Raw genomic sequence first — 22,360 nt, 5'->3', positions numbered from 1 at the left:
ATAGTAATGTGATTAACTCAAGATGCAGAAAGACATATTTTTGGACATGGCCAATGATTTGTTCTGCTTGACTATGGAAACAAAGGATTATTGTTGTTTTTGACTGAGGGGATGTGGGAGGGAGAGAAATGCTTGTATATTGAAATAAAATAAAATAAGTATCTCTAAAATTTCCCTTGGCAGCTGAATGGAGGATAGATTGGACTGAGGGGAAGAGACTTGATGGAGGGTGACCATTTAGAAGGGTATTATAAGAGTTCAGGTAAAACAAACAAAAAAACAAAAAACCAGACTTATGTATGCATCAGTTCTCTATTGACACCTCTAAATAAGAAAGCAAACTTTAATGAGATAGTTTTGTTCCCTTTTATTCTCCCCCCCAACTCAACAAGTTCTCTTCTTATTCCAACTCCAAAGATTCTGTTAATACAAAAGGTTCCAATTTAATTAAAATGGTCTATTTTATCTCTTATCATCTCTGCTATCCCTTGTTTAATAATTTCCCGATTTGACTTATTTGTGAAAAGCACATCCTGTTCTTCTTTACTTTTTTATGATTTGATGTCTAAAACTTGGGATATATATGCATACATACACACATACATGCACTCACATATAAACTTTCTGTGATAAATAGTGTAAAATGATAATCTAAACCTAAACCTCTTGGTAATCTGAAAAGCAAAGCACTCCATTTATAAATCAATTTAAACAATATAATAATTCCTAGTATACTAATGTGGCTTTATTTGACCAATGACTATCACTCCAATTATATATAATTTTTTCTTTCTAGAGTGATCTGAAATTGCATTTTTATAATTCTTAAGTATCATGGTACTTAAGGCATTATATCAATTTTGTAATTATTCTAAACTCAGAATTTTTGTGGTTTCATTATTCAGTTACTTCACTGAACCTATTAATCACTTTAATTTATTTCTTCTCTGGAGTTTTCTAGGTAAATCATATTATCTACAAATATGAAATTTTTGTCACCTATGTGACAATATTTATACCTTTTTTTCTTGTCTTACAACTAAGATTAGCATTTTAAAACTATATACTTATAGTGAGGAATAGCATTCTTCTATTTACTGGGAAAGCTCCCAATATTTCTCCTTTATAAATCATGCAGCTTTCATTTTACATCTATACTTTTTAATCACCTAAAAAAACCTACCCATACCAATGATTTTCATAATTTTTAATATAAGTGCTACATTTTGTCAAGTGCTTTTTCTACATCTATTGATATAACTGCTTTTATTTGTTGCTTATAATGATTATGTTAATAGTTTTCCAATTTTTAAAGAATCCTTGCATTTGTGGCATTAATATAACCTGAACATAGTGAATAGCTTTTGGATATATTACTGTAGTCCTTTTTTTTTTTTGCTAAGATTTTACTTTTAAATTTTATAACAATAATTATTAGTAAGATTAGTGTATAGTTCTCTTTCTTTGATTTATCAATCCTTAGATCTATTATCAGTACCATATTTGCCTCATAATAAGGGTTTTGGTAAAATGAATTCTTTCTTTCTCACTTATTGTGATTTTTTGTTTTGTTTTGGTTTTTTGCTTTTTGGCAAGGCAATTAGGATTAAGTGACTTGCCCAGGGTCACATAGCTCGTAACGGTCAAGTGTCTGAGACTGGATTTGAACTCAGGTCTTCCTGACTCCAAGGCCAGAGCTCTATCCACTGAGCCACCTAGCTGCCCCATGTTGATTAATTTTTGTAGCACAAGTAACAATTACTCAAAATTACTCAGAATTCACTTGGAAATCCATATACACCAGGGTTTCTTCCTTAGTAGTTTACCTATAGTTTAGTTTCTCTTTCTTAGATTTGGTCTTTTATGATTTCTATTTTGTCAATTAGGGTTTTTTTTCTTTCTGTTTTGTAGGTAGAAATTGTTGTAGGTGTGGAAATGAAATGAATGAGTTTACTGATCACCTTGATTTGCCTGAGCTCTGTTATTATCCAGGAGAGGCCAAAATAAATTGGGAATCAGAACCAGCCAATAAGGAGGCAGAATGAATGTTGCTCTAGTTTGACATACCAGTAAAATTTTCTAATTAAATGGAATAGTAAATTTTGAGAAAAGCAACAGGATTAGACTGCTTTCTCTAAGAATTACATACATATGTATAAGATTGGCTTCCAAATTTATCTATCATGGAAATTCAGGCTTTAAATATGTTTTAGTAACAAATTCTCAAAATTGGATTAAGGATTTTACACATAAATTGTATTGATAATGGTAAACAAAGTGAAATTATTTTCCCACTTTTAAAGTAACTCTCTGATAATATTAAAGGGCAGAAGAGTTCATTTTACAGCTGGATCCTCACGAATTATTGAAGATTGTTGTATCAGGTACAGGTTTTAGGTAAAGATAGAAACAGCAAATGGTATGTAAACTGAAATTCTCTTAAGTTTCAAAATTGGAGAATCCAATTTAAGCAATTGTACTAAATTATATTAAGTCCTCATTATCTAGGAACCTCTAGATTTGGAACCAGAGAAGCAGAGCCCATTTCAGACCTGTCCTGAGAATAAAGCCTATTGTCCAAGAAAAGATATCTACGGACTAGACAACTACAAGAGACATCTGGGACTCAAAAATGTGCTGGTTAAATGGACATTGAGAATGGGTACAAGGAGACTTGATGTTAGTTAATATTGGTGATAATTATTGTATTGCTTTGGTCTTTTGTTTCATGACGTTTATGTTTAAATTTTCTTGGTTACCTTGGTGACATGACAATCTCCCTTCTCAAAACTAGTCTGCTGTGAGCGCTCCAAGTAGTTTGATTTGTAACCTGACATTAATATGACCTGACTTAATGTAATTATGATTAGAAATTTATGAAAAACCTTATTGCATTATTTGAAACTAGCCTTATTGTGGCTGGGAAACGAGACCATCTCTGTGTGGTGTTTAGAGATCCTTAATCAAGCACCTATGCTATGCTGACCAGAAACTCAGATCCAAAGACTGATGCAAAGAATTTTCTCACAATTGTACATCCCAAGCAACTCATGTATCTTATCTAAAAGCTGGCCCCATACTGATCAGTCATTATTTCCATCATTGCTAAAGGAAGGGGCTGATAAATTGTTGGATTTGTACCTTATAAGCACCTCTTGTTAATCATTCCTTGACCATGAAAAGAGAAAAGACTTTAAACGAAAGATCTCCTACAACTCCTCCAGTTCAGAGACCTTCTCCCTCTAATCCTGTTAGCCTCTCTTATCTTAGATCAGGTTCCCAAATAAAGGTGTTGGGGGGGAAATGCTGAAAAAATGTAGGGAAACTTAAATTACATTCAAATTGCAGAAATGTAATCTTAAGCAAGTTAACTCTGTCCCTGTTTCCTGATCTGTAAAGAGAAAAATAATTATGGCACCCACTTTCCAGAGTTGTTGTGTGAATCAAAATAAAATGATGATTGTAAAGTACTCAACACAATGACTGGTATATGCTAAGAACTACAATATTATTTCTTTAATTGAATATAATTGTTCTATGCCTGATAACTCTAAGTGGGTTTAAAATGCCTAAGGTATTAAGATTATTGATTTTTATATGGAATAATTTGGAAATGCAATTAACTGAATTGATGTCATGCGAAGTTTTGTTTCATGTTTTAAATGCATGATATTGTTTATGTTAGTATTGTATTTTTAAATTCTCCTATATTGTGAAATTTGAGGGACCACTGTAACAGACAAAACAACTATTTAGATACTGTTACACATGAATTGGGCTTTCAAAAGGATGTGATAAAAAAAGATATTTGAAAACTTAAATATTTAATGAGGTATATTTTGTTATGAAACAGATGATGATGATGATGATGATAAATTTATTATAATAGTAAATTTCTATTTGAAAGATTTTGGCTATTATGAAAGTATATAGGGTAGTTTATGAGCCACCTCTCAGGAATTTGCTGTATGTGTGAGGCCTCAGAATATGGTTAGTTTTAATTTACAAGTAAAGGATAAATGAAATGTTAATTGCCAGGAAAACATCAGGAAAGATATTTAAGCCCTAAGTTGTGGTTAGTGAAATTTTGCTATATGAGTTAAAAAATTTGGGGACTGTAATTTACTATTGTTTTGAGTTTTGATTAGAGGGAGAGTTGTCAGAAATGTCATGAAGCCAATAGTAGAAAATGGCAGCTTGAGCTCCCAAACGACTTGCTTCCCTTCTTCCTTTTTGTTAGCCAAAGGAGAGAATGCATGTGGGGTCCTGACCCAGAAACATGGGGGGAATTTCCGCCCCCCTTGGATATTATAGCAAGACCCTTGATACTGTGGCTAAAGCACTCCCAGACTGCTTACATGCAGTTGCAGCAATGGCTGATTTGGTCAAGTCTGTTGCTGACATGGTATTGAATTCCCTTTTCACTGTATTTGTCTCCCATGCAGTAGATGCTTTACTCAACAGTCACCACACTCAGCAACTTTCAGCCAGTCACCTCATCAATTTAGAAGCTGGTCTCCTCAGCAAGCCCAATGTCACTATTGAGAAAACACACTCAGTCCAGCTACTGTTCTCCCACAAGAGGTCTTTCTCAGCAAATCCAGTCCCCTGTAGCATCCCTAAACTCCAGCCATGTGACCAAGTCTATCGGCAATGGCATCTGAGGAAGCACTCTCTCATGCCTCAGTGGAAAGGATCTTACCAGGTGCTGATGGCCGCCCCTACAGCTGCCAAATTGCAAGAGGTTGATTCCTGGACACACCTTTCCCATGTGAAGAAGGCTCCTGCTCCTTTTTGGACAATCAAGCCCACTGCTGACCTGACTGCAGTCACCTGGAAGGGCCAGAAGCTACTCACCGCAGGTATAGACAGCTCCTCCCAAGAGACAAAGCTGATGACATCTGGTGTAGAGAGCAGTCCCAAGACTCAGGATGCGGGCTGAGTAATGCTTAATACTTGATCTTGCCTTGCTATTATGTTTTTGTTAGCCTTTTTGCATCTTTTGACGGAAATCCTTGGCGCTCCCATGTCTGTCTTATTCCTTGTTACCTTGATCTTTTACTTCCTGGGAATCTCCACGTACCGGCCCTTACTATAATTCTCCTAATCAGGTTGTTCTTGGTTGCTCCCACCACCTTGCTAGGCTCTCACAAGTCCCAGACTACGGGGCCATCTTGACCTTATCCTTGTTTCCTTTTTGCTGGGATTTCAAGTTTCTTTCTGCTATGGGTGTGCTCTGCACTCACTGAAGCAACCCCTCCACAAGTTTGCCTGACAGCTCCACTTAAACATCTTTAGCTGGCTCCCCAGAGTAACAGGCTCTCTTCTCCACTCTATTCTCTTTGGCCTTGTTGTTCTCATCAAACCAGTATCAGTCTATGCTATCATTAAGCGCCTCTTTGCCTTTGCTTCATGCTGTTCTACTGCAATAGTTAACAAAGTCATGTTCCAGCAAATTTTGCCCCTTTGGTCTTCAGATATCTTGACCAAAAGGAGGGAATGTGGAAATCACCTTGATTTGCTTGAGCTCCACTATTATCCAGAAGCTGAAGTAACCTGGGAATTAGAATTAACCAATAAGGAGGCAGAATGAGCACTGCTCAAATTTGACCTACCAGTGATCTTTTGCAGTGTTCTTTGGGTGAGCTCAGAACACCTCTGCTGGGCCAGCAACCACAGGGCTGGCTCAAACTGGTTCCTACCAGCTCCGAGTAGAACTTGCACAAACATTCTGATTCCTGGTACTCTGTACTCCTCCTATTCTCCTGCCTCGCTTTACTGTAAAACCATATAAACCACTCCCTAAAGCCCAATCTTCAGAGCAGCCCAGATTAAGTCTACTGCTCCCCTACCCATGTGCTATGCTCACTCAATAAATGCTTCCAGATTTTGCACTTGAATTGTGCCTCTATTCCCTTTATTCAGGTGGATGCTGAGCCTCAATTAATCAGTATAAACTATTTTCTTTATGTTCTCAAGTTTTGCAGACATGTTATTGTATATATAATTTTTCCTTTTTTTATTGTTTATTGTGACTTGTGAACTTTTTAGTTTGCAAGTTTGATTTTGCTCACTGGATTTCTAAAACTTTTTTTTCGAGTTACTAGTTTTGCTGAACATTTATGTGGTCTTTGTTTTCAATTGTATCTATTTCTTCTCTTCTCGTTTCCAAAGTTTCTTCCTTTGCTCTGTGAACTTTTTTTAGTTTTTTTTTAAATTGCAAATTCAGTTTAATAAACTTTTTTCTATTTTACTAACATATACTTTCAGATTTTTTTTTCCCTTGCAGGGACAGCTTTAGGTACCTCTCTCCAAATTTTAGTATATTATTTCATTATCATCATGTTGTTTTAAATGGTTATTACTCCTGTGATTTGCTCAGGAAAGCATTACTTAATTTCCATTTATGTCAATATCGTTTGCTTTCATCCCCTGTTTCAAATACCATTTTAACTGGACTGTGGTCTATAGTTTGTGTTTAATATTTTTTGCCTTTTTAACATCTGGTTTCTCTGTGCTCTGGCACAAGGTCTGTTTTCATAAAGGTATTGTTTGAGGCTGAAAAATAGATATATTCATTAGAGGATGACAAATTTTTCTAATCTTTTATAATTATCTACTTTATCTTCCTTTTTATCATCCTGTTCAGTTTATCTATTTATCAGCTATAACAGAATATTTGGATCCCCTAAACTACTTGTTGCTGTCTTTTTGTAATTTGGTCAGTTTTTCCTTTATGAATTTAGAAGTGATGTCAGCTGATCACTGTAAGTTTAATAATAACACAGTTTCATTACATACAGTGATTTTAGAATAATAGTTTTCTTTTTTTTTCTTTTGTCTTACACCCCTTTGGTGCTTTTATGCCACTTTATGAACACAGCCCACCATTCATAAGCTAAAGCGTCTTTAAAGTCACCAAGCAGCCTGCATTGCTCTTTGGCTGATGGAGTTTTGATTCTTCAATGACTGAGGTATATATCATGATTCACAGCCACATAGTATTACTAGAAGGATACAGTTATTACATTTTGAGTCGGGGTAAAACTTGGGGTCACAAAGCATGGCATAATTTCATGATGCTAGCAAATCCTCCTACTCCAATTCCGAAGTGACTGTCTTTCCGAAGTCTGTTTCTAAGATAAATATCCTGACAGACAAGCTCTATGGACTGTCCATCCAACTTCAATTAGATAGTAAGCTTTCTTCATCCACTTGGTTTTTCCTTCATACAGAGTTAAGTTAAACTTTTATGGTGACCACAAGTCTCATTTAGGAAGCTCTATAATGTTCCAGGACTTGATTAGCACAACATCACCTACAAGCGGGAAAGAGAGTGTAGCTTTAATATCTACAACAATTTCTTCCACGTGAAAGCTGTCCTGTATATACTGCATAACAGTGACAATACCTTTGTGGTGATTACTTTATGTTGGTTATATTACGGTAGAAAATTGTAAAAAGTCTGTGTCTGTCTATTCCATTGCCATGTTCCATTTTATAAGATTAGCACTTTGATGAACCTATGATGTGAATAATGCAAATTACAAGGAATCCATTCATTCAAAACCTATGTGACAATTGGTTCAAGTCCTTTTATAAAAGTAAATCCTTCACATGAAGTTCACTCAATTTCGTGGTGGCCTTCCTCTATCAGTCAGGCAATCACTAAGCATTTATTAAGTGCTTACTATATGCAAGGCACTGTTCTAAGCACTGGAGATACAAAGAAAGGTATAGAAGGAAATCCTACAATCTCTCAACATCGCATGGTTACCAAGAGAACATGTGGGTTGCCCACTGATAACTGTTCACTCTGGCTACATGACCAGTCCACTTCTTTTACCAAGTCACACACCTCTCTAATGACATTCTTTATAGTTTCTCCTATGTTATTCGTCATAAGCATTATGTTCTACTCCATCCACCATGCACTTCTCCATTGTCCTTTGGTGACCTTTGTTGTTAACTCTTTGAAGACTGTAGCATATTAAATGATTTGCAGCCATACTGCATGAAAAACATACAGAAGTTACAAAGAGGGGTCTGTTTCAAGCAAAAACTTGGAGCCATTTAAAGCACCATGCATGGTCCCAAAGGTAATCTAGCATGCTTCCTTCTCCTCTTCAGGACTAAAGTCAGCTCATTCCTTATACACGTTTCAAGATATACATACTGACTGATCAGGTTGGTGAATTGCTCATCAAACTGCATAAGGCTAGGCTACAGTTGTTATAAACAAGGCTCTCAAATGTTATACAGCTTGCTACAAGAGAGCTGGTGGTAAAGTGGATAGTGTGCCTAGAGGCAGGAAGATATGAATTCAAATCTGGCCTGAGCCACTAGTTATATGACCTTGGGCAAATCACTTAACCTCTCTCTGTTTCAGTTTCCTAACTATGAAATAGGGCTCATAATAACAGCAACTACCTCACGGGGTTACTTAAGTGCTTAACACAGCGCCCAACACATAGTAAGTGCTATCTAACAATGCTTATTCCATTTCCTTTCCCCCTACAATGAGCATGTCGCCGGCAAACAAGAGCACTTGCACCCCTTCGTCATCTATACAGGATCCCCTTTCCACCGGAAATCTCTACTGGACATCTTGTGTTGACAGTTGCAAACACCTCTGGCATGCATACATTTCTTTGCTTTGTTTAATAATTGAAAATTAAAGTTTTTCTGTTAAATTGTCCATGGAATCTTTTATGATATTAACATATACAGGAGATACCTTGTTGGAAGAAATTTGCCAAGATGGCCTTTTCATATACCAAGTCAAACACTTTTAGTATCAACAAACAATAAGCACAATGGGACCTTGTATTCCCTCTACCATTCAATCACCTGGGGGACTATAAATATGTAGTTTGCAATGGGTGTCATACTATTTGCAAATGCGGGCCTCTTCCCCTCTCAAACTCTCATCAAGGTATTCCTTCACATGATGTAGAGAATTTTAATGAATATTTTGTGCAGATTAAATAAAAAATAGGCATGTTTTCAGCAGGTATACTTTTTTGGTTATCTTTTCTGGTAAGAGTAAAGTCCAAGATTTTTTTTTTCAAGCATTGATAACCTTGTTTCTTTTAGATAGCCTGAGAATCCACCCTCAATTCTCTCGATATCATTTCTTCTCTAGTATGGCAGTCTTCTTTATATACTTGGTTCAGTCCAGCTGCTGTTCACAGCTTTGTTTTCTTTATTGCCAGTTTTGCTTCTTCATGTTGTACAACAGGGAATATAACGTTAAAAGTTCAAATTGTTGGCCCTACTGTGAATGGAGAAGATTGTTTGTTATTGAACTTTTATTTCCATTGGAACTTTTATTTCTATTGGATTGTTTCCATTTTTTATCTGTTTGTTGTCTTCCCAGTTTTATAGCCTTTAAATATCTTTCAGATGGTTTTGCTTAGTTGAGTCTCTCAGTAAGTTTTCTGTAAACTTATCTTTACTCTGCTGCTTCTTGCTCTTTTATGAAATAATGTTGCTCATGATCTTCCACCATCCTTGAAAACAAACAAATATATGTTCTAAGCCAGTGTTGCCTTCAGTTAGCATATTTCTCCAAATGGCAAGGATAATTCATACTTACTGGATGGAGATTCTACACTACTTCAGTTTCTTTATCATAAAAAATTACTTATTGTGGTTAAAGTTCCTTAGGAAATTATAATATGGTTGATGTTTGTTCTTTTTATCAATTTTCTACATCCCAACATGGACAACTCATTTAAATAGATTGTGTTGGAGTATATCTTTTTATTTTTATTTTCACTATTTCTTCCATACTTTACTGATTTAAAAAATACCTCTAAAAAGTTGGTGGTCTGATTATACACAAAGAGCAAATTTAAAAATTACCTTTATGACTCCAGCTTCTGGGATAAGAGCTCACTATTTAACAAAAACTGCTGGGAAAACTGGAAAACAGCATGGCAGAAATTAGGCACAGACCAACATCTTACACCCTACACCCTATACCAAGATAAAGTCAAAAAGGGTACAATTTAGATATAAAGGCTGATAATATAAGAAAACTAGGAGAGCGAGGAATAGTTTACCTGTCAGATCTACGGAGAAGGGAAGAATTTATCACCAAACAAGGGATAGAGAACCTTATGAAATGCAAAATGGATAATTTTGATTACATTAAATTGAAAATTTTTGCACAAAGCCAATGCAAACAAGATTAGAAGGTAAGCAGTAAGCTAGGGAAAAAAGTTACAGCCTGTATTTCTAACAAAGGCCTGATTTCTAAAATATATAGCGAGCTGAGTCAAATTTATAAGACTACAAGTCATTCCCCAATTGATAAATGGTCAAAGGATATGAACAGGCAATTTCAGGGGAAGAAATTAAAGTTATCTATAGTCATACGGGAAAAAATGCTGTAAATCATTACTGAATAAAGAACTGCAAATCAAAACAACTCTGAGGTACCACATTGCACCTATCAAATTGGCTACTACAACAAAACAGGAAAATGATAAATACTGGAGAAGAAAATTGGAACACTAATGCATTGTTGGTGGAGTTGTGAACTGATCCAACCATTCTGGAGAACAATTTGGAACTATGCTCAAAGAGCTATAAAACTTTGCATACCCTTTGATCCAGCAATACCACTACTAGTTCTGTATCCCAAAAAGATCATAAAAAAGAAAAAAAGACCCACTATACAACAATATTTATAGCTGCTGTTTTTGTTGTGGTGAAGAATTGGAAAATGAGGGGATGCCCATCAATTGGGGAATGGCTGAACAAGTTGTGGCATATGAATGCAACGGAACCTAGAAAGACATGAACTGATGCTGAGTGGTCAGCAGAACCAGGAGAACACTGTACACAGTAGCAGCCACATTTTGCGATGACTTTGATAGACTTAGCTTTTCTCAGCAATGCAAGAATCTAAGACAACTCCAAAAGACTCACGATGGAAAATACTATCCACATCCAGGGAAAGAATTTTGAAGTCAACGCAGATAGAAGCATTTCTACTGAGATGTAGAGGGTGGGGTAGTATAATTGGTTTGGGAAGAAAGGATTTTAATCGATTTGGAAGAAGGAAAAAGATGGGCATTCAGCAGTGAGGGCAAATTCCTCCATCAGATTTCAGCATAAATGGATAGTAACAAAGAAGGCAGATATGGTGGTAGGGTTTGGATAGGGACGAGCAAGGGCAGGACATGGGGCAAGGGACTCAAGAGTAGAATGCAATGTAAAACTGAACTGGTTAACTATAAATTCAAGGTTTTGAAGGAGGAAAGGGAAGTAATAGTAGGAGGGATGGCATCATAAAGCAAGGAGAGATAGAATGAAGCACAAGGAGAAATGAAAGGATAGGAAGTTACGGTCAGAAAGAATACCAGTTATGGATAGCAGAATTAGTACACTTGAAAGTGACTCTTTGCCAGCAGCTATGAAGGTGCAGATTAGAGATTATGAAGAGGTCTATGAATTGGAAAGAAGGGGTATCTGAAAGGACATCAAATATATAGGGAGAAGAGGTTGGGGAAGTGAAAGACAATGAACATTAACTCCTTTAAAAAAAGGGGGGGGCGGGAGGTTATCCATTGGCATCTGGATAGGGTAATAAATGCATAAAGGGGCCCTCAAAGGATAAGGAGTTGCTTAGTGATAAGAGGAAGATTCAGAGTGGTAAGGATCAAAAAACATGCATATTCCTTCTCCTGGATTATTGTGTTGGGGAAAGCAAGTTGCATACAGTACTAAGCAAGCGGCTAGGTATGTGGTATCTTCTAGGGGATGTTTTGATGGAGGTAGGGGGGAAGCAAAGGGGAAAAAAGACCATGTTTCTAAGAGTGCGATGAGTGTGAGAGAAAAAGTATAATATGAAAGAAAGCTTCTTAAAGATCAAACAACAGTTCTAGAGAGTACAATAGAAAAGTACAGCAAAGGACTTGGAAAAAGTAGGTCTGAGGTGGATAGGGATTAGGAAACAGAATTAAGCGAGGGAAGAATTTCAGTCTGTAACTTTGAAAATGAAGGACTCTGAGTAGAGCCATTGAGCAACTGACTGTCCCACACTTCACGGTAGCAATGGTGCTATAGACTTGATCATCATTCACTGAGCAAGTTGGGATATAAAGGTTGTGTCAGCAGCAGGGCAAATCGTGATTCCTTGGTCCTCCATGACGATCAAAGCTAAGTCCTAGGGCCTGGTTGGTTACAGAGGAGTGACACAGAGTGGAAGTATCCACTCTCTTTATTTTTAGTCATCTACGGTCTGCCTTAAGCCTCCCTCTAATGTTGAGTACATCATCTCCTCCTGGCTAGAGAGGCTCCAAAAAGTCTCTGGACTTAGAATAGCAACTAGCGTGTAGGTGGATAGGCAACTGGTAAGATCGTGGTTCCTGTTTGGGAACTGGCTATTGAGTATGTGTCAGTGAGGATTTCTTTTTTGGAATAGGTTAGATTATCATTAAGGTCTCTCCCAACTTAAAATCTTGTGACTCTGTAACTCTATAACCTAACATTCTGACTTTACTACTTACTATCTGCATTTTGGAAGGACACAAGTAAGAAGGACAGTGTTCAGAGGAGAGACAAGGAAGGAGAAAGGCCTTGATCTCATGTTATAAGGATCAGTTTCTGAAATTAGGGATGTTTACCCTAGAGAAGACAAGACATAATAGCGATCCTTCATGCATCTGAAGGACTATTATGTGGAAAATGACTTAACACTTTTTCAGTGTGGACCCAGAAGGCAGAACCAATAGCAATATGCTGAACCTGAAAAGAAGCAAGTTTCTGGAAACATTTCTAATCATTAGAGCTATGCCTAAGTGAAACTGATTGTCTTAGTAGTTAGTTACTGAAGGTCTTCAAATAAAGATTGGATGACCACTTGCCAGGCACACTGAAGGGTGGCTTCCTTTTCAGGTACACACTGGACTTGGTCTCTGAGGTCCTTTCCAATTCCGAAGTTATGAGATTTAGCAACCTGTATTTGAATTCTGGCTCCAGGACTTATTATTAGTGATCTTGAGCAAGTCATCTAGCCATACTGATTTCTCTGTTTCCTCGTTTGTAAAATGAGGTTGATCAAGAAATTTTAAAGAAAGGCTCAATTTATATTGAGAAACTTAAATAACTATGTTTGCACTGTCATTTATTGAAAAGCTTTTAATATTCCATAAATAAAGAGCAGATTAAAGCTTAACTCCACATTCAAAATCCCAAGACATCTTAACTTTTCAGAAATGAAAATTACACAAACTTAGGCAAACCTACTTAAAAACTTCTCCCCAAAAGTAGTTATTAGCAACAAAAAACCAATTTCTATCTGTATAAAAATCTTTAGACAATTAATGTGAATATTTAATTATACATATTCACATAAGTCAATACAAAGATGTTTTTAAACCAATCTAATTGGTATCTTCATGTGCTTTCTCTTCCGTTTTCATTACATTCTGGTGAAAGGGTGGATTTTCTGCTTTTTCTTGGGAGATGTAATCCATTCTTTGGAACTACTAGAAGAAGAAAAATATGCCTTGCATTTCACAATTTAAAACAGACAATTCCAAAACACATCTGAAAACATGAAGAAGAAATTTATTACTGAGCAATTTGTTAATCCGAGTAATTTCAGCACAGAAACACATCTTTAAAAAATGAGAAAGGGTGACAGGGTAGATAACCCTTTCAGTTCTAAAATATTACAACTGACTCTAGACCAACACAACAGAATATTTTACGTCAGTTGCTGTCCTTGCTAAGCACACGTTCTAATTAGTTTTATTGTTTCAGTCATAACTGATTTTACATGTAATGAACAGTGCGTGAAGTCAAATAGGTTCACTGGTCACTACTTTCTATAATGGTTTATCTACAAATATCCAAAGTAAAACTCAATTTGATCTTTTTCAAAAACCCAAATGAATACATAAGCCCACCTGACAGAATGAAAGACAGAAATGGGGGGGGGGGAAGGGCAATGAAGGTAGTAAATCCTATTAATAGAAGGTTAAAATTAAATACCTTGTATTCTAATACTCAGAGACCAGAGAAAAAGAAGCTCCTTAGGGCAAACAGGAAGAATTTCAATTTAAGGAGCTAGAAGAATGAAGCTTTACAAAACTATACTTGGAGGCAAACTTATTCCACTAGATTTAACATTATTGTAATGTGTTTATTGAATGAACGAATCAATGAATGAATGAATGAATGAAAAAGCATTAGTTAAGCGCTTACCATGTTATGTGCCATGCACTGTACTAAGCACTGGGAACAGAAAGAGGAAAAGTGACATTGTTCCTTGCTCTCAAAGAGCTCACCCTCTAACTTGGGCAAAGGATGCAAAAAATAAAAAACAGTTCAACTGCAGGGCAGAGGGCAAAACCCAGAAGTCCTTAGGTTATCAGGTAAGATAACAGTGTTGAGAAGTCTGGAATACATAAAACAGTGGTTTCAAACTCAAATATAAAGGGATCCTATGGGCAGCATATTGACTCAGAAAACCACATATTAATATTATCTATGTTGTGTTGCATCTTTGTCAAATACTTCCCCAAAATTCTGATAGTGGTACTCCCCCCTCCCTACCTCAGGAGTTTTACATGCAGTGGGGCCACGAATCTCACACCTTTGATGTAGAGGAAGGGTAGATAGTAAGGCCCAGAAGACTTTAACTAAAAGTTTCACTGTAGAAAATCAGGTGGGCAAGAGTAGGGACTTCTGGTATTTGTTAACCTTACAGTAATTTGAGATTTAGCAACAAAAATTACGTGAATTGTCTTGCTAACTATAGGTTGAGTATTACCACTTTTTTAACTTTAGAGTCAAAATTTTTAAGATGCTGCTAGTCTGAAGATTTTAAATTCTATGGCATTTCCGAGTTGTCCCAACTTGTAACATTGGCTACTTGTGTCAACAAGCTTGCCACTCTGAAAATTTTTCTATTTTCAAAAGTTTGCACATTTGGTTTGTTTACAAAAGAAAATTATTTCAATAATACTTCTGAATTTTAATGGAGTTTAAATTTAAAAATAATCTATAATGGAATGATCCATCACAAAAAAAATTTGTTTGATAAGAACCTAATTTTTTGATTTGTTGCTCTCACGGTAAGCTTAAGTAACCTGTTTCCCTTTCACTGTATCCACGCATATGTAACATTAGACTTCAAAATCATTTTGGGGGGGTCAAAAGGACAATGCACAAGAAAATAAACTTACAAAAACAAGTACTTCACAGCTATAGGCAAAAACAAGAATCTTTATAAATGATTATATATGTAACGAAGATTTCTCTTTTTTGCATGAAAATATTTAACAAGTGAAATATATGGAGTACAACTATCATACCCACAAAGTAAGCATTAATGACACTTTGATACAAAATTACACAGATTTCAAACACTGTACTTAAAGCATTAGCCTTTCAAAATTATGTACTAAAAATATAATTATTTTTCTTTTGTTTTGTTTCTTAGTGACTGTGTGACCAGGTCACAAAGGGGCTAAAAGTATAAAATGGAAATGTCTTATTATTTGGGGTACTAATATTTAAATAGCAATTAAACATAAACCCACATAATTTTAAAAACCAAATATTCCCCTCTTACTAACAATCTGTACAGCAATTGCTAAACAGATGGTAATATTCTTTAGAATATTGAATTCTTTTAATGAAAATTAAATAAATATAATTTCAATTTTACAAGTACAAATTTACTGTAAAGCTGCACAAAAATACATACCCAAAGTAATATGCAAAAGAAGTGATGGAAGGTTAATAACGGCAAATATGCACCAGAAGTTTATCTTTAACTAAAGAGAACAGAACAAGTTCTTGTTTCCAAAATCCACACATTTTACTACTAAGAATCTTCATTTTGATATTCAAAAAATATTGGTCCACTTTTCTTTATTGTACTTATGACAGATGTTAGGTTTATTAGGACAAATATTATGATAAATATTCATTGGTCTGGATGGGTATTAAAAGTGCAGTGTGAATGCTATCTTTAAAGTATTCACTTCTGCCAGTTTTCTTCTTTACAAAAGAAGAACAACTTAAAAGAAGAACGAGAACTTAAGACTTTTAATTGATAGAAATAAAATCCTTGTGCTTCTGCTTATTTTCCCATAATTAAGCCAAATTTCTATTATTGGTTCTGGTGCAATATAAATAAAATCATTTCTACTTTTCTTTTTTTTACAAGTTTAGAACATAGTATACAGTGTCTTAATACTTACACACAATATGACTTTCAGTTACATTTAAATGCAAAAGGGACAGAAACACTCTTCCCTCTCTCCCCCAGCAAATGCCGCTGGAAAAGAATGAGATCTTTCTTGACTGAAGGTAAATCTTAACAATCAAGTCTTGCATGACCATTGAGATATCATTTTTTCATTAATTAAAAAAATGCAATAAAGCTTTAGATTTGTTTGGTATTGGAAGGATTAATAAAATCTAATGTTTTTCAGCAATATTTAACTCCCCATACTGATGACATACAATACCTTTTTATACTTCTCAAACAAAATTTTAGGTGACCATGGGGTAATTTCTAAAGAAACTTTAAAAGGTTTTTTTGTTTGTTTTAGATATTATGATATAGCACATAGTTACAGGTAGGAGAACCTGGAAATGATGAAAAGCAACAACCTTCAGATTTTAGGGAAATAGCTCCTAAAATTTATGTTGGTCATAAGCAATAATATGCTTATTCTTCTTGACAGTTTTTAGATTTTTCTAACATCAAAGGAACAAAACTATAACAAAGGTTGAATATTTCTCTATTATTGCTGTACTGATATGTAAATTTAACTTAAACAGTTAAATAATTTTAATAGTAAGAGTTGTTTAATATTACCAGCTTAAACAAGAATAGAATAAGTCATCTCACAATGGTTCTAACCACAATGACTTGGTGATCTCAAATTTTTATTTTTTTAAAACAAACAGTACCTGTTCAAAAGAGAGAAAACATAATTGTTTCTCATTTTGCTGCATGTTCAGAAAGGTAGAAAACCACACATTTGCTGGGATGCATAAATGTCCCCTGAAATAACTCCTGATAAATACACAAAACAGCTGATTTTACTTGAAAAATGCTTTTGTGGACAAAGATTCCATATACTGTTACATACTAGCTGGACAACACATTCTAAATGTTTCAGCAATGGTTTTTTAAAACAGTAATTTATTGCATGAATGCGGAATTTTACTTTCCCTGACCTTTTAAAAAAGAGTAACAAAAATTACAAAAACAATGTTAATGTAGCATTAAGGCTGAGAATTTATAAAAACAAGCATCAAGTCAAATGATTCCTTATAAAAAATTGCGCACACTGCACATACTGTACATATTAGGATAAGCAGCTAGAATTTAAAACACTACCATGTTGCATGTGCACTGTGGTCACTTTTATGGTTTTTCTGAAGCATCATAACATTTGAATTACCAAACACCTGTGGATTTACATTCTTACCCTGAACTCTGCATTAACGGTTTCCTCTCATACCTTACAACAACCTTATCTCTGGAGTAAATTCCCTAGTTCACAATAGCTGAAACATTTTCATTAAGTTCAAACTAGTCCAGTTTTTCAAAACGTCTGTCATCATTAAACATCTCTCCACAACATCCATGGTAATTATACTGGAATTCAGCATGTATTTTCTTCAGGATGAAAAATTGCCTTGTGTCAGGTTTATAATCACTGCCACATTTGCGAAGTGTAGACCTAACAGTCTCCTTTGACACATTTGCAATATATCACAAATGAGCTATAAGATGACTGGGATACTTCCAGTAAGACCACACTGTCCAACGAAATTCCCTCTTTTGAATGGATGCTTCCAGCCCCATCTGGACAGACATGGAAATTCATGTCCTTGGTACTTGAATTGTCCCCAGAAATATTCAGTCTGGTAAGTCACCCTCTTGGTCTCCTGAAGCAGAGCTGCAGAAGTGAGTGCATTCTTAGTGAGACCAACAGTCCCTCTGTCAACTTTCACACATCTGATTTGGTTATGAGCCTGGTCAAGGTGGAGAAGAAAATATATTAGGTTTTAGGTACCACAGATTTGTTTTTGCTGAAATCCCTTATCGGGGATGCCCATCAACTTCTGAGTGGCTGAACAAGCTATGATATATGAATGTGATGGAATACTATTGTGCTATAAGAAACAATGATTTCAGAAAAAAAACAAGATAGAATTATATAAGCTGATGCAAAGTGATGTGAGCAGAACTAGAACACTGTACACAGTAACAGTAACATTTTCACAATCAACTGTGAAAGACTTAGATACTGTGATCAAAAAAAGTATCCATGACAATTCCAAAGGATTCATAATACAAATGTTATCCACCTCCAGAGACAAAACTGACGATGAACTATTGAGGCAGTTGAAACATTTTTATTTTTCATTTTCTCTATTTTTCTTGCTTCCCCATCACCATCACCACCACAATATGGCTAATGTGGAAATGTTTTGCATGACTTCATATGTAAAATGGGTATTGTACTTCTTGCCTTCTCCATGGGTAGGGGAAGAGGTGAAAGAAGGAAGGGAGAGAGGGGGAGGGAGGTAAGGAGAAAGGAAGCTCTTCATCATAGCAGGAGACTTTTGGCCAGCAGAATTATATCTCAATATCCATGCGAACTGTTGTGAATGAGAGTAATAATTTTCTCATACATATTTATGAAGGTAAAAAAGCTTGTGAATTTCAGTGCACAGCTGTCAATCTATATACTGCTGTAAAAAATAACAGCACCCTTCTAGTTCTCCAGGTTTGATACCTTGGAGTCATCCTGAATTCTTCCTTCTTTCTCCCCTCCCTTCTACCACATATCTAATCAGTTTCTAAGTCTTCTTGACTGATTCTACATCCACATCACGTCACATCTATTCTCTTCTCTCTACTCATACCAAAATACCACCCTCGTTCAGGCCTTTACCTCTTGCCTGGCCAACTGGTCAAGCCACATAATTGTTCTCCCTACTCACCCTCTCCCATTTAGAATCCATCTTTTGAACAGCTGCCAAGTTGATAGTACTAAGACACAGATCTGACCACATCACTCCACTATTAAATAAGCTTCAATAATTAACTCAGAGATACAAACTTCCAGGTCTCCCTTCCAAAACCCTTATCAATCTAACTCCAGCCTACCTTTCATGACATATTGTATATTATTACTTCCCCTTCATAAACATCACGTTCCTGCCAAAATAGCCTACCTGCTATTTCTTATATATAACATTTCATTTCCAGCCCAGGCTGTACCCCAGGCCTTATACGCGTTCCCCAATTTTACCTGTCAGAATTTCTAGCTTTCTTCAAAAGTTGGCTCATGTCATGACCTACAGGAAACCCTAATCACTCCTAGCTGCTACTGCTTTTGTCCCTTACACTCAAAATTATCTTGTAGTATCTAAATTTGAAATAATTGCTTTTAGTTATATGTGTATATATGTTCCCCCACCCCAAACAAGTTTTTTGGGGAAAGTAAAGTTTCTTGAGGGCAGAGGGCATTTTTATCTTTGAATCACCATGGTCTAGAGTACATAGTTGGTGCTTAATCAATGCTTGTTAATTGGGATTAAGTGCTCAATTGCTAAGAAACAGACTAAGGAATTGCTTTCCCTGACTAAATGATCCTCATTTCCTTTCTAATTTCCTTCAGGTCTCTGCTAAAATCCCATCTTCTATAGGAATCCCTTTCTAGTAATCCTTAAACTTCACTCTAAGATTCTCCCCAGTTTATCTTGTATATATCTTGTCTGTACATAATTGCAAGTTGTCTCCCCATTAGACTGTGAGCTGAAAAGAGGAAACATTTCTTGCCTTTCTTTATATTCTAGCAGTTAGCACAGCACCTGGCTTAATACATAATATCTGTTGGCAGACTGAAAAAGCCAACTAAACAGGTATCATTTATAAATGCTACCAAGTAATGTAACTAGTGCCAATTAAGTGCAGTATTCCATCATTTATTTTTATTTTTTGTAATGGTACATGTAGTTCTGTTTGGCTAAGGAAAACATGCAGAATACTAGCATGAATATAGAGATTCTGGCAGGAAAAAAGAAAATAATGCCCCCTCTAATAAAGAAGACATTGTTGAAGGACAGAAATATATGCTAGCCTTAACACTAACATGCACATCTTCATTTCCATGAAATTATGAAACATTTAATTAGAATGAGGTAGAGAGAAATGAACAAGAATAATATTCTGAAGATGTTAAAACTGCAAATATATGTACATTTCTTTGTATCTGGAGATGAGTGAATGAAGCAAGCATTTATTAAGTGCTTACTATGTGCAAAGTACTGGGGATACAAACAGAAAAATAAGACAGTCCCTACTCTCAAGGAGCTCACATTCTAATGGAGACAACACCTAGGGAAGGTTTCAACTGCAAATCAGATGGAAAGGCCCCATGGTCCTTAGGGTGCAGCAGCAAAGCAGATGTTAATGCTTCTTCTTTAATGTCACATCCACTGATGACATCTTATTAATTTCTGATGTTGAGCTATTTGATAGTACCAAGGACTTTGGTAGCAAGAACTTTCCTTCCTGGTCTTCAGTAGCTGTTGCTGTAGCACCTGTAGGAGCAGTTATATGAAGATGAAAATGAAAACGATCCCTGCCCTCAAGGAGCTTACATGCTACTGGGGAGGGAAAAAACACGTGTACAGATAAGTCAGTACAAAATATATACATAGCAGTTCCAAGTAATCTAGGTGGCAGCACTATCTGAGCTTTGAAGAAACTTAAAGGTTCCAAGAGTCAAGATGGGGGTGGCAAGGCCGACAACCTCATAAAGGTACTCAGAGGCAGAAGGGAGCACATCAGACGGAGGCCAGCTTGACTGAACATTGCATGGATATGTAAAATCACTTTGGAAAGAGAGGCTGGAGCAGACTATGGAAGGCTTTAAATGCTAAAGAAAGGAGTTTGTATTTTGTTTTGGAAGGAGTAGGAAACCACTGAATCTTTTTTTAAATAAGAGTATGATATGGTTTTCTCATAATGCAGATGGTGTGAAGCGAGCATTCAATTTAGTAGTATTATTTTTTACAAAGTAAGTCTGTCACATAAAGATGCAGGTAAACACTCAGAAGGGTATCTCCATTTTTCATCTATTTAAAATGGAAGAGAGTAGAACATATCCACACAGAGTTTCAACTGTGAGACTCAGTTTTTGTATAATGTACTCAAGTATAATTGTATACAATAGTGTATAATTGTATAAGTACTCAGGTTCTACATGGAGCTGGGCCTGAACTTAGCAGAGAATTGAGAAACTAAAGTGTTAAAACTTCAGGAGGGTTATAAGAGTGCTACAGAATCCAGAACTGGAATCCTATTCCTAGATCCATGTAGAATTTAAACATTCAAAAACATTTAAAACATTTAGAAAGTTGGTTTCAATGTGGTAAAAATTACTATGGAACACACACACACACACACACACACACACACACACACACACAAGCATAGAAGTCAAGTAGGTGGCTTAATGAAGAATGTCACTTAAATGTTCAATTTAACTACATTATATTGCACAACTTCCTCTAAAGTTCTACTCCAATGACTGATAGTGGCATGGAAATAACCAAACCCTGGTTCAATACCAGAGGAACTTGTACATGCTGTGGCACACCTAACTATATATGAGCCTGGTGACTGACTGACTGTTCAAGGATCAGCCCCGCTAACAAGTTTAGAGAGAAAAGTATACTGCTCAAAAGGCGGACCACCATGCTTAAGATCACAGAGCTACTTAGGGTTAGAGCAAGGACCTCAAAGCCTATAGTCTTGTTTTAGTGAATGACCCAAAAACCATGATTTCTAAGGTCACTAAGGGCACTGGAAGACACTACTCCTCTGGCTGCTGAATCTAAGTTAGAAGAAGACTAATAAAAGTAAAAAGGAGAAAGAAGATAGCTTAAATACAAAGTAAAAAGAAAGGTCAGATTTCATTAATGTTTAAGACCAAAATAATGATTTTTCTTTCTTACCCTTTAAACAAAAGGGTCTAATGAGAAATTAAACATCATTACATACTATTAATTTTTCAAATGAAAATTTTTAATCAATTAACTAAAAAATAATTATGAGCAATGTATGTGTCAATGTACAAATGACATGGTTTTTTCACATTAAGTTGATTTTAAAAGTAAATTTTAAAATCAAAAGGGGAACTAAAGCTTCCAGAACAGAAAAAATTTATTGATTCTTCAGTAAGTTTAAACCCTGCTCCCAAAAAACCCCTGATATATCTCATTAATATGCAGAGTTCATGCTAAAGAGAAAACCTAGTAATAAAGTCAAGGTCTAAATTACGCATATAATTAAGTA

The 22,360-nt window shown here is 35.7% G+C and overlaps 1 protein-coding gene across 3 annotated transcripts in view; it reads right to left on the bottom strand.

Annotated features, from left to right (window-relative positions):
• Window positions 1-22,360, bottom strand: part of SMCHD1 (structural maintenance of chromosomes flexible hinge domain containing 1) — a 234,804-nt gene that overhangs the window by 37,468 nt on the left and 174,976 nt on the right. The window contains exon 48 of one of the 3 annotated variants that reach the window (XM_020970647.2): window positions 13,122-20,601. The exons of 1 other annotated variant lie outside the window; for it this stretch is intronic. In XM_020970647.2, the coding sequence (XP_020826306.1) occupies window positions 20,580-20,601 (22 nt within the window). In that variant the 3' untranslated portion in view covers window positions 13,122-20,579. Of the gene's footprint in view, window positions 1-13,121; window positions 20,602-22,360 lie in introns of those variants that run through there. One more of the 3 variants, XM_020970646.2, reaches the window with a different exon arrangement.

This window comes from Phascolarctos cinereus, unplaced genomic scaffold (genome assembly GCF_003287225.1).
Source record: "Phascolarctos cinereus isolate Bilbo 61053 unplaced genomic scaffold, phaCin_HiC Scaffold_4;HRSCAF=312, whole genome shotgun sequence".
NCBI lineage: Eukaryota > Metazoa > Chordata > Mammalia > Diprotodontia > Phascolarctidae > Phascolarctos > Phascolarctos cinereus.
The sequence above is the reverse complement of the archived record's forward strand: the minus strand, read 5'-3'. Positions and strand labels throughout refer to the sequence as shown.